The sequence below is a fragment of the Saimiri boliviensis genome, chromosome 2, assembly GCF_048565385.1.
Source record: "Saimiri boliviensis isolate mSaiBol1 chromosome 2, mSaiBol1.pri, whole genome shotgun sequence".
Classification (NCBI taxonomy): domain Eukaryota; kingdom Metazoa; phylum Chordata; class Mammalia; order Primates; family Cebidae; genus Saimiri; species Saimiri boliviensis.
Window position 1 is genome coordinate 55,611,432 of NC_133450.1, and position 18,146 is coordinate 55,629,577.

The window sequence follows — 18,146 nt, forward strand, 5'->3', positions numbered from 1 at the left end:
TGTTAGGGTACTGTGTGGTGCTATGGAAAACCAAATAAAGAAAGGTTAACCTTCTCCTTAAGTAATTTATAATCTACTTAGAAAAACAACAACAACAAAAAAACATTAAATATTAGCAAAGATAGCAAATGTTTGTGGTATAAATAATAAGTGCTAGTCTTAGAAAGTCCTCATGGAAGAAATGATATTTGAACTGAATCTTACTAGACAGAATTTAAGTAATTGAAATGGAGATAGATGCATTGCAAAATAATGCAATTTAGGGGGAAAAAAACTCAGATCTAGAAATTAGTTTGATATGCTCCTAGAACTTTACCAAAACCAGGAAAACACACTGGAGAAGAGTGGAAAACCAGTGACAAACCATATGGCTTTTATCCTGTGTGTTCAGTGAAAGTCAATAAAAGAAAAGATTTTTTTTTAATTCTAGTGACTATTGATTCGTAGATTCAATGTTTCATATAGTGAAGAGAAATTATATACACAAATAAAGGAACTCATTGCATGAAAGAGATGAGAAAAGCTATGTCAACGGTCATATATTCTTAGCATGCAACTCTACATGCTAAGAAAAGTTTAAAAAAATATTTGTATATAGTGTTTATTAGGGAACAGAAATTGTTCTAGGATCTTTGCAGATGCTAGCTCATCAATCCTCACAGCAACCTAATAAAGTATTAGCAGTATCCCCAAATGAGCAACCAAGGCACAGGGAAGTACACAGCTAGTAAACAATGCAAGCGAAGTTTAAATATGAGCAGTCTGATTCCAGGCATGTATTTAATTTATTTTTAAATTTTCTTAACCAATATCCTTTTATCTCATTGATTTACAAATTAAATGTTTGACATGGTTCCTTTTCGGTCACCATGTTTATAGAATCACTCGTATAATGAATGATTAAATGGTTACATGTGTATAGGTTTTGAGAAGTAGTATTACTAGGTAGTATCGATAAGTTCCTTTCATTAAGGATCGAGAAAAATAGTAACATTTTGTAACTGTGTGTATAGATATATCTATATGTATATATATACATTTTATAACTGTGTGCATAGATATATCTATATGTATATATATATAGAGAGAGAGAGAGAGAATGTGTGTGTATATATATATACACACACACACACTACATGTATTATGTACTATATAGTATTAGGCTGGTGCAAAATTAATTGGGATTTTGCCATTGCTCGTAATGGCAAAAGCCACAATTACATTTAGTATATAGTATAGTATACACTATATATTTAGTATATACTACATACATGTACTATATACTATGTACTCTCTCTAAATATGTGTATATTCTGTTCTTTTAGAAAATACATAATGCTTGTTCACGCATGGCTAAGGAAAAAAGAAAAAAAGAAAATACATAATATATATAATTACATATTATATATATTATATAATGTATATTAATATATAGTATACATTAATTATCTCTCTTTATGTATATATATATTTACCTTTCTAATGACTTTACCCTGATGTGTGATTTCTTATAACTCTCCAACAGTAGTTACAATACATTATTTCTAAGGCAGAAAATAAAAATCATGAGAAATTTTCAGTCTTGCTTGCACATGAATAGCAAACCAAAAAATTTTATTACAAAACTCATATGTGTTAAAATCAAAGACTTCTTCTTAGTGATATATTTTATATAGAGATCTAAAATTTCTTACAAATATGATCTATTTACCTCTTAAAATATCTGTGTTGGACAAGTGGCAAAGATAGCTTTGTCCCTGTTTTGCAGATGAGGTGACCATGGAAATATGAAATGATGTTCCCTGAATCAGGTGGATCAGGTGGGAAGCTACCGAGAGAACAAAAGCAGAAGTAACAGTTTCAGGACTGATGGTGCCCACTGAAGGGTACTTAGGGAAAATTCTCAAAAATCACATGTTTTAGTATTCAATTCTTCTTGAAAATTTATGTATTTATTTTGGCTGTGCTGAATGGCCACATCCTTGTAACTTGTGCTTCTTTTAGTTCTAATATCCTCTTAACAAATTTTTTTCAGCCTTTATGTAAAACTTTTAAGTCATCAACATCATATTCTCTCATCTCATTATTTTGGGGAAGCCATTCACTAAGACCTTTTCTCTAGCTATAATTTCCTTACTTTTCTGCAATGCTGTTTATTTTTATGTAGTTTTTATGATTTATTCCCTGTAGACTAGTAATTGTTTTTCCTATCTGGCTAAACCTTTGTAACTTCCCCTATTTACTTATTACTTTCTCTCCATGCATCTATGCATTTTCACCATTACATTCTCCAAATCTTTGCTTCTTCCTCCTCTTTAGTTTTATCACTCTAGTTTCTTACACACACACACATACACACACACACACACACACACACACACACACACACACACATTCTGTTTCTCTCGGATGGAGCTATTCTAAGAAACTTCCTTGAATATTTATAGCAGACTCCTTAACATAGCTGAAAAAATGTTCAAAGCAGTTATAACCAAGGTTTGCTCTTATGGTCTTAGTTTATACCAATAAATTTCCACTTGTACCCCAGAGCTTCTTTAAACTGTGAGTTGTCATTCTTCTGAATGACAGGCATGACTATCAGTGAGAACTATTCTATCTGCCCTTTTAGCCTCAACCTCAGGCTATTAAAAATCTGTTGGGTTTTTGAGGATGAGCCTACACCAAATGAATCTGGCTATAGAGGCTACAAGATTAGGGTTCTTAAGTATGTGTTGGCCACTCCAATGTCACTTTGAATGGCATTCTTGGCTTTATTTACATTATATTCTTAGGGCCCACCAATTTCTTCAGACTTCTGGACTGACATCTAATGATGTATTTTCAAGAGCAGTAGTATGGCTTACCAAGCTAAGCTGAAATTCCTCCTGAAATTCTCTTTCTGGATTTTAGTAGAATCTTACTGACCTTGGGCAAGTCACTTAGCTTCTATGTATCAATTTTTAATCTGTAAGACAGAAGTAATATTACTAACTTTCCCCATGGGCTTCGCATAGGAGAACAAAAAAAGAACAATTCATTGAAATGACAGTCAAGCTTTCTGAGGCTGCCGCACCAGTGTTTAAGCCTTTAAGCCCAAAATATCTAAAATTTATTTTCTTAAAATATCTTTCTGATAAATATGGGTAGGTACCCAAAAGAAACAAAAAGGCCCAAGGGGTCAGGGGATGGGTAGAACAGAAAGATTTTTAAGTCTGTAGCATACTGGTATCAGCACTAAAAATTACACTTAGCCTTTCTCATTTTGATCAAATGTTCTTGCTATGAGAAAATACTGCCTCATAAAAGGTGCCCTTAAAATATTCAAAGAACTACTGCCACCTTTCTCTTTTCTTTGATAGATTTTTACAGAAGCTTTTCTTGTGTTAACCATTCATGGCTATGATAAACAATTAACTTTGTTCATGGTTTCTGTCTGAAAATTGAGAATAATATTTCTGTATTGGATGTTTTACCAAATGAGTTTTTCACAGAAAATGAAGCTCAAAGATAAAGCAATCACATTCTCTTCATTTCTATGTACTAATGCTATATCTGGCATATATTTCAACAGCTTTCTATATCTGCCTAGACTTTGTTTTGGGAGAAATTCAAATGAATCAATATTTTCCAACAACCTCGTACATTTAAACCATAATGTTAAGAATTACAGGGGGTAAAGGGTAAATAACACATGGTCTGTGACCTCATGCAGTCCATCGTAGAAGCTTGCAATCTAATTCTGAAACCACACTTGTCCTCATCTGAAGTGAAGGCACCAGAGATATTCTTAAAAAGTAGCCTAAGGAGTCAGCTATTTTCACTATACAGGGATTTGAGCAGTCACCAAGAAAAAGTCCATAGCATTTTGATTCTGTTAAGATTATAGATGTGAAAACCCTTTGAACACTGAAAATAGCCTGCAAAAAATAAAAAAGGCACAATGTGAATACATAAGGGTACAATGGCACTTTCATTGTGTTTTGGAAACAGGAAACCCGGAAATGCTTTGATCAGCTCTGTCTTAACACCTACTAACTAACACATGGTAAATTCTGGGTGCAGATTCTCAGTGCTAGAGTCCGTAGTCCCTGGGGAATGCCCATTTGCACGAAACTTGAAAAGTTGGTTTTTTCATGATGACAATAAAGGCAATAGTGCATTCAGTCTTTGTTTAGGTAACTGTTTCTCATAGATTTCAAAAGCTACCATGTTCTGCAGCAACACCTTTTTTGATAAACTGCAATGGCTACAGTGTTCTACCTTTCATTTTTCTTCTTATCCTCAAAGAGAATGATATCTCTTTGAGGAAATATCAACAGAGTTAACATAAGAAATACATAGTTTCTGCCTTATGAAATTAATTTGGCATTATTTTTGAGGTGTGGAGCATCCTGGCAACTGCTTTGGTTTAAAACTCTATGTGATTTGGGAAAAGCACGTTTCAGAATGTTTAATTCAGCGATACAAAGGGCCCTAATGAAATATGCATGTATGAATTTTATATCATATTAGTTCCCTCTTTCTTGAAATCTGAATAAAAGCCAAACATCTGGATTATGTCTGAAAAGCCTGAATTTCCAATTTTCAGAGAGATCCAGTCTATTTTGACATTGCACACTTAGCCTTAACATTTACAGTGTGCTATTAACATTACTTGCAATTGTAGGAAAAAAAGTTTAGATTTAAACAAACTTGGTGCCTCCTAATGCTAAAAATAAATCTATATTTGAAATGGCTGCTGCTGCTGCTGCTGCTGCTGCACAACCATACACATCCATAGTTCAGGCTTCATCAGCATTTTCATTATAAATACTTGCACTGAACAGGCCTGTAATTCAGCTATAAAGATATGTGGTAAGCTATGATATATAAATTCTCCTATGATTGTATATTAAAACAACAAACAGCAATTCATACATCACTTAGTTTGAAAACCTATTCATTGACTCAGGGCTTTCTGGAGGTCTCAGATATTCAAGATACTCTGAGATCAACCAAAGAAGACATAGCCACCATCTTTTGAAAGTTTATTCTTCAAATTTACAAGACAAATATTTCTGCTTTTATAGATATTTGGGTATATTTTGGCAGCCTAGTCTAAAGGCAAGTAAATATTTATGGTTTTGTAGTTTAGGGATGTAAATATGGATATCATTGCTTTATCTCATTTCATTATCACAGATTATTTAGGAGATAGATTGTCAATGGAGTTTTAGAAGGTAAGGCAGATATTGGTATGCCCACACAAGAGGTCAAGGAAGATAAAAGAATGTGACTGTTGTGTTTGAAGTTTGCATAATAGTAATTCTTCAGTGGACTTTTATTTACTACACTTAACTTGTTATTGGATTTCTTATAGCACATACTAGGTAAAGGTTTTCTTTGTTACGTATGGAGAACAGCCAGAGTCAAAGATTTTTCTTTTTCCTTTTCTTCTTACTTTGCATTATTAGAAAATTCTAAATTATGTAGTTGTGCTGAGTGCAGTGGCATGTACTTGTAGTTCCAGCTACGTAGGAGACTGAGGAAGGTGGATTGCTTGAGCCCAGGAGTTCAAGGTTACAGTGTGTGCTAATCATGCCTGTGAATGGCCAACTGCACTCCAGCCTGGGCAACATAACAAGAACCTGTCTCAAACCTTAAAAAATTATGTAGTGGTGCCAAATTCAACAGAAATAGCTATGTTTAGAGATGTTTGTTTAGATTGGAAAATGGAAAACAAAATAAATGAAACTTTTACATTGAAAACTTGTTTAAAGGAGAAAACTGAGTTTCATTACATTAATTGCTGCGCCTCAAGTCTTTTTTCCTTTCTACGTTGCATACTCTAACAGATATTACAAAATTGCATAACTATTTTTACTATGTGCTGACATGACATTACAACAGCCCTGATATGGTGCATCATAATGAAACCATAATTAGAGGAGTCATGATGTACTATGGCAATGATCCACCTCATCACTAAAGTGCATTGGAATGCACAGAAAACTCGTTGAGATGTGTAGATTTTCAACATAATATAACACAACCATGAAGATTCATAGCATGGAGGAGAGATTTCAGTTATGCCCATGCTGTTGGTAGCAAGAGTTTAAATGCACATCTTTGATATCTACTGAAAAATGTCTGTATAGATGAAGGAAATTTTTGAGGGTGGTATTTATCTTGAAATTCATGCCTTTTGCCGGGCGCGGTGGCTCAAGCCTGTAATCCCAGCACTTTGGGAGGCCAAGGCGGGTGGATCACGAGGTCGAGAGATCGAGACCATCCTGGTCAACAAGGTGAAACCCCGTCTCTACTAAAAATACAAAAATTTAGCTGGGCATGGTGGTGTATGCCTGTAATCCCAGCTACTCAGGAGGCTGAGGCAGGAGAATTGCCTGAACCCAGGAGGCGGAGGTTGCGGTGAGCCGAGATCGCGCCATTGCACTCCAGCCTGGGTAACAAGAGCGAAACTCCGTCTCTGAAAAAAAAAAAAAAAAGAAAAAAAAAGAAATTTATGCCTTTTAAAAAATTTAAAGGAAGGACGTTGTTGAAATATGCACCTAACCACTTGAATTCTATAGTAGAAGTCTCCTATATTTACCAAATAAAAGGACTTGAAAGGTTCCATTCTGTACCTCAGATTCAATGAAATACCTCTCTAAAGCAGGATGGATTGAAGACAGTTTTGAAATTTTCAGTTAACCCTGCCCTTTCTTTTGGTTCTCTGTATCCCATCTTGAGTTTAGATTATACAGCTTACATTTTATGTGGTTCATCGTGTCGTTGCTTCATTGTTGTTCTCTCAGATTTTTCTGCATGAGAATCTTCTTCCTGAATCTTGTTCCAGCAAGTGACAGCTTCTTCTTAACTTGGTGATTTTCAGTCTTGGCATTTCTTTTACCTGGAATAATGTGATTGTCATGGCTGATCTTATGAATCTGGATCCAAAGAAGCTCAACTTTCTAAAACAGAGAGGAACTTTAGGCTCTATCTTTCAGGCCAATCCTCATTCAGTGCTTCATTTGCCCATAATATATCCCAGCCAGGTAGACCTCCCATCTCTGCCTGAACACCTCTGGTGAATGGGAACTCACTGTCTCCCATGCTGTGTTCCTACTCATGCTTCAGCCTTTGACCCCCAGCCTGACCTCCGAGGTCTGATGGAACAAATTAATATTTTTTATGCAAAAGTCCTCTAAATATTCAAAGTCTGCTAACATGTCCTTCCTCTCTTCTCTCACCTCTAACTCTTACTTGCCCTCTTAGCTGAATACCTTTAGCTCCTTCAACATCTTGACCCTTGGGGAAGTACTGAGTCTTCTTCCTTACTTGAGCGCTTTTTTTTTTTTTTTTTTTTTTTTGGTACATTTAATACATTGTCTAGGTCCCTTTTAGAAAATGAAATACAAGCAGTATAAGATTGGTGCATAGCAAATCAGTCAAACTAATATATCCATTACCTTTCTTTCTTTCTTTTTTTTTTTTTAACTCTGTGTTTGTCTTAATTCAACCCAAAATCTTTTTTCCTTTTGATATGGACAGGAAGCAGGGAAATACTGGGTGGAAAAGGGTGGGATCCCTGGTGAGGGCTCCACCCTCAAGCCTGGACCCACAGCTCTAAATGAGAACATGCATTCCTGTTTTCCTGCCTGAATGTTGCCTGTTCCAAAACCACCCTGGTGCACCATGCCCCCCACCCCGAACCCACAAAAATCCCAAGCTCCACTGACAGAGCAGAGCAAAGCAGCAGAGAAGGAGAATAAACATCTGAATGCCAAGAGGAGTTGAGCAGCCTGGGGACAGTCAGAAAGGAGTTCAGCCGGGGATGGCCAAACTCCAGGGAGATTATCTTCTCACTCCATACCCTTTCCAGTTCCCCACTGCACTGAGAGCCTCTTCCATCACTCAATACAATCTTCTGCATACACCACCTTTCAATTCGTTTGTGTGACCTGATTCTTCCTGGACTCCAGAGAATTCAGGATGCATCAGGTGCAGGAACCCAGAAAGGCTGTCTTGCTGACTCTTCACTAAGCTGTTTACTGTTTAACACTCAAGCCATCCACAGATGGCAAATGCTAAAAGAGCATTGTTTGTAACACGTGCCCTCTGAGGCTCCAGAGGTTGTGAGCAACCCCTAGATGTGCCGAAGGCCAGTGTGGGGTTTGTGTGACCTCATTCTTTCTGGATGCCAGATAGGAATTCAAGATGTAGGAACCCAAAAAGGCTGTCTCACTGACTCTTCACTAAGGTGTTTAACACTTAAGCCATCTATGGATGGCAAATGCTAAAAGACCGTTGTTTGTAACACATGCCCTCTGAGGCTCCAGAGGTTGTGGGCAACCCCTAGATGCTGCCGCGGGCCAGTGTGGGGTTTGTTCTTGCTGGCATCAAAGTCACTTGCCTGCCTCCTGCACCCGCTCACCTGCCTCCTGCACCTGCTCACCTGCATGCTGCTCCTCCTGCAAGGGGTTTGAGCACAGGTGGCCAAGTAAATAAGCCATACCTGTATCACAAGTCTTGTGAAGGGGTCAAGGGAACTCTCCTGTCTCTCTTTTTAAAAAGATGTACCTCTACCTTCCATTATCTGTTGACTCACATTGAACCTAAAGGCAAGTGAAGCCTAGGCACCTCCATTCTTTATGCAGTTTCGAAATTTTATCTTTTTGAAGGGGTAGTGATACGGTGAAATGGGATGGTTATTAACTCTGTCTGACTTTACATTTGTCATTTCTCCTTCTTAGATTTAACTCATTATGACAGCATGTTTTGCTCCTTTTAGAGTCTATTATCATCTGAAATAGACATTATAAAGTAGTTGTCTGCAGCTTCATATCGAGAGACATAATTTGGTCTGTGTAGTGTTAAAAAGTTTTAATGCAGCATATAACAATTTTGAGACTTCACATAAATATATATAGGCTTTAAAAAATTTGTATCTGGCCGTACTGAACCCATGTTCAAGCCATATTTCCACATGGTAACAGTTGGCAGAGCTGCGTAAGGGTTGCCCCTTTTAGATTAGGCATATGCTCTCCCATCCTCCATGGTTCACACTATGCCCTCTTATCTTTTACTGATATTAGATATTAGTAATAATCATATTTATGCATTTTGTTTTTATTTTAGTAAAAAATAGTTATCTTTTTTATGACAGTAGCAATAGTTAGAATATGAAAGAGAGAAGAGGATTTATCCTTGCCCTACTCAATTCCTTGATATCATCTGCCTGGTAGTGAGGTGGAGCTGGCTAATACTGACTTATGAAAGCATATTGTTAAATATTCAGGAATTTTAGCAGCAGCAACAACCATTGGTAGGTTGGAATCAGCCACAGTGGGAGTATTTACACAAGTTAAATCAATGAACTCTACAAATCAGGTCTTTTACTTTTTTCTCCCTTTTTTCTTCCTTCTTTTGTTTTTTCTTTAGAGAGCCAGTTTACTAGCATACCTCTACCTTTAGGTATTTGAGTTTATGATCTCTGAGCTAAAATATTTATTATACATTATTGATCAATGAGATTAGTATAATCTGGTAATCTGATCAATATGCCATATTCATATTTTCCTTATCTATGTCATTAATAAAATATTTAATAAGAATGAACCAAAGAAGAGACCTATGGCATAACATCCATTAAACAGTGATCTTTACATATGATTGTTCAACAGGTCCTCAGTAAAACTCTCTGTGCTTCTTAATGATTTCATCCATCTGCTCACTTTATGCTTATGAAAATCTAATAGATGTTCGTACACCTGATCTAGGAATTCACATCCTTGCTGTAGGAATTTAAGTCATTAGATTTTGGGTGTATGTTCTCAGCAATTTAATTATGTTTAAAATCTGGTTAGTAGTGTAGTAAATAACTGGTATTGCTACAAAATTGCATTGAAAGGTAATAGGATTGAATTTCTACACAAGTTGACACTCAATTAAAATTTCCGTATATCCAGTGAGTTAGCCAGTTCTTGGCTGGAGAGTTAAGCAAATGCCTTCCTACTAAGCCAATCACTTCAAAACAGGCAAAATTTATAATAGAGTCAAATCAGGACTGAATGTATTAACTAAAACTGGAGTTCAGCTTATCAAATACAGATCAAAAGCAAGAAATAGACTAGAGAGCACATGGGATTTTTCTTCCTTAAATTTCTCTATTTTTTATTGACACTGGGGGGAAAATAGCACATTAAAACCTCCTTACTGAATTACTGTCCTAAACCAATAGATCCATGGGGCTTGTTCAGCTAAAAGCCACAACAGACTTTGTAATGCAATGATGTAATCTTGGCTTTGTGTCATTTATATTCAACCTAAAAAAAAACAATTTTCCTGAATAGACAGGCTGACAACAATATTGTTCGGTGTGGGTTTTTATTTGGATTCTTTCCAAATGGTTCACATGCCTTCACAGTAACACATCATGCCTGCTTACGTTTTTTTGCCTGAATTCTAAACTTTTCCCCTTTTACTAGCTTTCTATTTTTCTTTTAAGGTCTCAGTTATGTTTGTAAAACTAACCAGCTCCACCACAAAATTAGGATGTATCTTGCAGAGAGCATTCATTTTACTTTTTGCATATTTTTCCCGAGGTCATGTCAAGGTTAGTTTGAATTCCATCCTACATTAAGACTTCTTTCACAGCTATTTAGCTCGGCAGCCTACTCCCCGCTGGGGTCTGCCCCTTGGGCACGTCAAAGCTTCAGACCTGACAAATCACACACAGATGAAGCTGTACAGTTTTTTAAACAGTTTCATCAGTAACTTTTTTTTCTTTTTCACTATCCTCCTTCATGTTGAGATTTTTTTTTCTCTGAATTACCATTTCAGGAATGTTGATTTCTGTTTGAGACAATTTGTTTTTACATCAGAGTTGCAGACTAGCAATATCATTTATTTTATAGTAAAGGATATTAATAGCCTTCTGGTCATCAAGACTGCAGACCTGCAGACCATTCATTCCTATAATAACTGTAATTTCTTTATTAAAATCTATTTGTAACAGAAAGTGTAGTGTCAGGAATGTAGCTATATCATAGAGTCTACCAGAATCTGAAAAAAAATCAACCATAAAAATGCAGTTTATAAGGTATTATGCGTTGAGCCTGGAAATGTTTCTCAAATCATTAATAATATGCTTTTATCAGTATTTTAGCAAATTATGAAACTAACTGATGCAACTCCATTTCCTGTTTAATTGATGAAGTGAAAGTGCTTGGTTGCTAATGAGTGTATTAGCAAATAATGTCCCCTTTATAGGCTTAAGTAGATCAGGATTTTTAAAAAGCAGCTTACTATCCTTATTTTTATTGGATGAAAAATATTGACTGCCACAAAATTGCTAGACCAACTGAAGTAGTGGTGTAATTATTTCTGTACAGTTATTTTGGCAATTTCCAACAACCAGATTAAGGTCTTCTAGCTCCCATGCTAGAAAATAGTTATTTTCTTTTATAAAACATAGACTTTTCATTATATTTTTATTCAGGACAAACAACACCTGAAGATCTTTACTGCAGACTAAGCAGAAAACTTAGAAGTAAGGTGAAAATAATATTTGAATGATTCTCCTCTCCTCAGTCTTACAGTTTGCTCAGCATGAAAGTACCCAAATGAAGGGTTCTGTAAAAGGTTGCTTGGTTGAAACTAATTAAAGACAGGTCTAAATAGAAAAAGAAAAGAAAAGGGGATCAAAGGAATTACATTAGGTGTCAGGACATCGTTTGGGAGAGTTTTAATTTAATTTTTGTTATTCCAGGAAAACACTAAATTCTAAAAATGTCAATTTTTTGGCCATAATTTTATATTTATGTTATTTTTGCAAAAAGATACGTGTCAACAGGCAAACATCTTGAAGAAATCATTTCAGTATTGGCACATTAACACATTATGGTGAAAAGAGAGGCTTGTGCTTTTCACGCAGTGCATTTCAGTCTTCAATTAAGGTGAAAGCACTACAATGCCTATGCAACTTCTCTTGCCTAGTGGTGCACCATTTATCATTGCAGTTTTACATTGACCTTGACACCCACTTCATTAGAATAAAGATTGTCTACCATTTAGGTTACATTGTTCCTCTGCACAGAGACCCCATGCAAATTTCTGTTCAGATAGAAGAGCTGCGAGGCTGTCAGAGGTCATCTGCATTAAATGATTGCAGCTATTTTCCAACTGCTTCTTTTCATTCTACTCAATTCAGGCAAGGAGGATCAATCAAGTCCTCTGCCTGAAACAGTGGGACTGCTGGGAATATAACTGTTTTTGGTAGTAGTGGATATGCCCTAAACAGTATTAAATATTTAATATAAACTCATTAACGGCCATACAAAGGCTTCAGAAAGATACCAAATTTATAGAAATATCTAAGGGGATAGAGAACCTTTTTAAAAAGTAAATAGAAAAATAATGATCAATGTTATAATTTTACAGGGTATGATCAAAATAGTTCTTAAACTTACTAAGTTTTACCTATAGGAGACTTTTTTTTTCACTCTTGACATGAGTAGGAAAGAAAGGAGACAGGTAGACTTGGTTTTCTCATACAGTATTTTATCTGAAATTGACATGAAAGTTTTTAGTTATTGATGTTTTTATTTTTGTTCTATAACAATGACTTCTGCTCTAGCTATATTTATTTTTAAAGGCTTAGATATTTGTTATTTAAAAGAAATGATTGGAAAAATAAGTTGCCAGGTCTCCTACTTAAGTTTTCTGAGTGATATAATTGGAATTAAATTATTAATGGGAGATACTTTAAAAAAGATTGTTTTATGATCTTCTATTAGGGAATTTGCAATTCATTTTAATATTTGTAGTTTGATTTATATTAAAGATAATGCAATCTATGTCCAATTAACAATACATGGCCAGTGTAATGTGATTTCCAGATCATGCAAATGGAATAATCTAGAAGAGGGGGGAAAACTCAATTCTTAACCTCAGGTGTAATTTGCTGTGTGAGTTCTGGCAATTTTAAATGACATTGCACTTTTTAATTTTTCCAAAGGCTCAGCAGCAAATTTATCCCAATCAGGAAAACCTATTATTAATTTACAAGGACAATTGTAGGAGTCTTTATAATTTCTCTATGCAGTTATTCACAATAAATTCTAACGGTAAAATGCAAGGAGTTTGCAAGAAATAATGACTATTATTTGTCCTGGCCTTGAACCCTCTTCTTCAGTTTTGAACATCTTCTTGAAGTGTTGGAGATACTGATTCCATGTGCAGCATCATATGCATTGTGAGATGCTGCACACTGGTCTTCTGAAAAGGGGGGCAGCATAAGAGCTGCTGCAGAGGCAATACTGGCCTTTAGCAGATTCCTGCACTCTGCATGTACAGCTGAGCTTGGACCCTGGACTTTTATATAAAAAGACTCTTTGTTCACCACTGAATGGCATTAGGCATGGACTTGCTGAGGGGCCACCATGAAGCCTCAAATGAGGAGGGCAAACACTAGCTAGAAAACACGTGAGAGTTGTAAATAGACACATCCCTGGATTTTTTTTTGCAAAAATGCATACTTTCACACATAATTTTGCCAGTAGTCTGGTGTTTGGTATGTTCCTAGCATTTGCTTTCTTGTTGATAGACTAAGTAAGATATATTTTATTTTCTCAGTGTATTCTATCTATCTATCTATCTATCTCTCTATCTATCTATCCATCCATCCATCCATCCATCCATCCATCCATCTATCCATCCATCCATCCTATCAATCAATCAATCAGTCAATCCATCATGTGTATTTGGGGAGGGGGTTCTTGCTGGATAAACAGGTGTTTGTGGCATTATTTATTCTAGGAAAGATATTCAATCCTGTCATTCTAATAACTAGATTATTTTCCTTGCTTTAACTTTTCCTAACATAACGTCAGCTGAAGCTCAGTTAAAAGTAATATGGTGTAATATGTAAATGCTGGAACCCTGATGACACAGAATACAACAGCCCTATTCTAATAATCACGAAATGTCTTTAGTTTAATTTGTGTGTTCCTTGCAGCCAAAGCTTCACTCTCTGTTCAGCAATGTCTGGTCTCTTTTCAGCATAACCAACAGAAGTACCATACAAAAGTCTTACAATGGATGTCTTAATCTCTCTGTGTGCTTTTAGAGCATTATTTTGAATTCCATCATGCTGCCTTTTTTCTTTCCTCTTCTGAAGTTTTATTACAACAGCAGAATTCCCAGGGAGCTTTGGGGGCAAGGTTCACATAATATAGCCCTGAAGTTTTGCTTAGGTGGAAGCCATCCCCCAGTCCTGGCCATCCTTTGATGATCCTTCTATTTCAAAAAGATTCACTGGGTAGAGTCTTATAGCATTAGCTGTACATAGTTTATTTATTTTTATTTTTTTATTTATCAGACAGTGAGCATCTACAACCCTTTCATGATGTTTTCTTTCTCTGACCTCATAGTGACAAGGCATCTTGTTCCTTAACATTGAGGGAGGCAGAAAAATGCTTGAGTTGCTCAATGTGTGCCTTCTATACCAGTTTCAAAATGGCTTATTCTTCTGGTTTCCATGGTGACAATTAACACTGTTTCAAGGCATTGTTCCAGTCTCCATTTGGGCAGAATTTTCGGTGTGATTTCTAACAAAAAAAAAAAGGAGGGGGGCTTTGGTGTGGAGGGGAAGCCTTTAGCATAACTGTCAAAAAAGTTATCTCAATCAAGTCTTCATGCATTTCTACGTATATTTATTTCAGAAATTCCTGCTTTTGCTGGCTTTGCTTTATAATTCAGTTTTAGCATTTGTGTTGTTAAAAGTAAGCACTCAGTAAGAATTTTCTAAAACTTCTTTAGTTCTTAGTTAAAATGATGGGCTAGTGTTTGTAGTTGTTTTTAACTCTTTTTAAAAAATTTTCTTTATATTTATATACACAGAGATGGCATTTAGAATAGTACTAGCCTGTGTCTTTAATTTAGATCATTCACATATCTATTAGGAGGCTTCATTAGTCAAAATTGAATTGGTCAAGCAAATACACTTAATAATGTAAATATGGCCTTTCAAGAGAGTATATTTTATTTTTGACTAGACAGAGAGGCCCACAGCAGGTGCTGTAGGGAAATTAAATACTGGATGCTTATTTACCTTAGCACTCAAGAAAAGCCGTCTGACTTTAACTTTGCTAATCTCGTTTTTGCCTATTGAAGAGTAGTCTATATCATAACATCCCCAGACTACAGGACACAATGGGGCAGCCTCTGCTCACTTACTGCTGTGGGTGGAATGAATATGAAGATTAAATTATCTTCTCACCACAGGATAAAGTAGCCCTACTTGATAGGATGACCGAAAGCTGATAGAGCTGGCAGTTGATTCTCTGAACCTAATGCTTCTGAAAAGATGTTAAGAGAGAGAAGAGCAAAAAACATACTAGCATCAACAAAAAATAAGCTTCCTGACATTATTACACATACAGCTTGAGCCCCTAAATCATATTAGAGTCAAACTTCAGAGTGCTTTAAAATTTAAAATAAATATTTTCACCTTAAATTATGTAACATTTTAGTACCATTCATTCATGTATCAATACATCTAACAATTAACTAGATACTCTGAGCTTTTATATTATAGTTTGAAGGCACTGTCCATCAATCACATCTTTCATCAGGCTGTTTAGACAGTAGACTATATGGTGACAAAGACCAAGAGCATACATAAAGACATGTTTCTTTTAAATGTAATAACCTTTTATGATAGCTATTGCAGTGACTACTTATATACATTTAGCAGAGAAGATTAGTTTATTACATCCAAAATTAATTGGTTTTTATATTTGTATTTTTATGAGACTATCATTTTTGGGACACATCTAAGCTGTTTCCTTTCTTGATTGATCTGCTGTGTGAGAGCTGTTTAAAGTTGGGATGAAGAGGGGGGATGAGCTTATCACAAGCTAAAGGGATAACTGGTAGAGGCCATTCCCAAGTGGCACAGCCAGAGGACTCCCTCTGTTGATGAGTAATACCATGTGGCATAAGTAAAACATTTGAATTAGATTCTTCTGCCTGCCTAAAATACTGGTTCCCCCAATATTATGTGGAAGTCTTACCAAATTTATTATGTAACTCTTTGTCAGCTCTATCATTTTAGATGGGAATCTCATCACATAAAGCAGATGGTCCTCTCCTCCAATCATCAGTCTGACAAATAAAACACTATCTAGGTTTCTAGAATACTACTGAATATTGAATCCAGAAAACTCAAGTGAACAGTGTGTTTTCTAAGTGCTGGAGTAACATGGTCCTGGTAATTGCCTTCCATTAGAAAACACAATCAGAATTTCTCATGTATCACAGGCCAAATTCTAAAAGCGCTCTAAAGCAACCCTTGATTTTCTCTCCTATGCATATTCATGTAATTTTGGATACTCTGACACCCTGATCAACATTCATTAATAATATAAAATGCTTTAAATCACCTCATTTAGAACATTTTGTTCTGTGATCCACAAATGACTAACATTTGGAGAAGTTTACATAATACAAATGATGTGCATGTTTAGTGTAAATGAAAGATTAAAATATGAAACTAAAAGTATGCAAACATATGCACGCAAATGCTGTAGGTCTATTAACTGAAACAGTGATTTCACACCTTCTTTTCCTTTAATCTGCTTCCATTTGTATTTTTGTTTAGGATCTTATATAATATCATGTTTTCAAGGTGAATGAAATCACCCAAGTACTTGGGCATGTTTGAACTTACTGATTTACTTATTTGCCCAGAGAAAAGTTTTTCTCATTAGATCTGATAAAGGTGCTTATCTTAGGGCACCCTTGCTCAGTTAGGGTAAAGGAACAAAATGCTACCATGGAACTCAGTGACCTAAATTTGGTGCCTGAAAGAAAAAGTTTTCAAATTGCTATTTTATTTGGAAATGTGCTAAAAATGTAAAATATGTTTAATATTTTAACTAGAATCTAATTTTTCTACTCAGAGGTGTTCTTACATATACATTTATAAAGTACAGTCACAGTCATTTATAGCTATCTGTAATATAGGATTATGAAGTTATCCAAATAGAGTTATTTGAAGAGAATCACCATAGTAACTGTCATATTAAATAGCACTTACATTATCTCTAGCAAAACATCTTTTAGGAGAAACTCTCTTGGCAGTTTGTTAGAATACAATACATACTGGGGAAAGAGAGTTTTATAATTAACTATTATTTGGGGGATATTTTACAATAATCAATAAGAAAGCATAGATTTGTAACTATTCCTAAAATGTTGGCTTTCCTTTTTCTCTCTACATGTACCTTTTCCCCAAGCCCACGCAGAGTTTTTAAGGAAAAGAAAATGAAAACAAAATGTTAACTGAGAACTCAAAAACCTTACATAATCTTTATGAATAATTTTATTTCTTCCATCTTGAGATTGGGTGGGGCAGAGATGAGAGGTCGACAGCAGTCTGGAGCTAAATAATGACCAAAATTAACAATAATATTAAATCCCCATTTTAAATTAAAGATCAAATATGTGTATAATTTGAGTTTAAGACATAAATCTTAGTCAATTAAATGTAGTAACTTTGTGTGTTTGTGTAATCAGCAATATTCTTCATCTACTCAAAGTACTTAGATTTAGCCTCCCCATACATTTTATTGAGAAGAAAAACTTTTAATGCTCGTAAGCATCACAAATTCTGTGTTCAATGATTTTATAAAAATACCTCTCTCCCTAATGATATCTCTTTCTCTCTTTTCATTTTAGAGGTACAGTGTGGAAATGTCCATCAGACACCTGAAAAAGACGGAGCTGCTTAGTAAGGTTGAAGCTTTGAAGAAAGGTGGCGTTTTACTACCAAATGATCTCCTTGAAAAAGTGGATTCAATTAATGAAAAATGGGAACTGCTTGGGGTATTTGCATTTTTATTACTGTTTGTAGGTTATGTGTACATTTTTTGCGTAGTGAAGTACTCTATCTGTCTGATTTCTAATTTGAGGCACAAATATCTCTCTCTTTCAATTCACTACCTACGTTTCAAACAAGCTATTCATGCAATTATGGGAAAGACACTGCTTTTCCTCTTCTGTTGATATTTTTTTCTGAGCTTGTCTCCTCTCAGATTTTAATAATTTTGGTTCTTTAATACATGAAAAAGTAAGTAAAATATGCCATGTATAATGGGTATGCA

The 18,146-nt window shown here is 35.3% G+C and overlaps 1 protein-coding gene across 4 annotated transcripts in view; it reads left to right on the forward strand.

The window, feature by feature from the left end:
* AKAP6 (A-kinase anchoring protein 6) overlaps positions 1 to 18,146 on the forward strand; it is a 662,618-nt gene that overhangs the window by 541,760 nt on the left and 102,712 nt on the right. For all 4 annotated transcript variants that reach the window (XM_074393336.1, XM_003924219.4, XM_074393337.1 and 1 more), the window contains one exon: positions 17,722 to 17,868. In XM_074393336.1, coding sequence (XP_074249437.1) covers positions 17,722 to 17,868 — 147 coding nt within the window. The remainder of the gene's footprint in view (positions 1 to 17,721; positions 17,869 to 18,146) is intronic.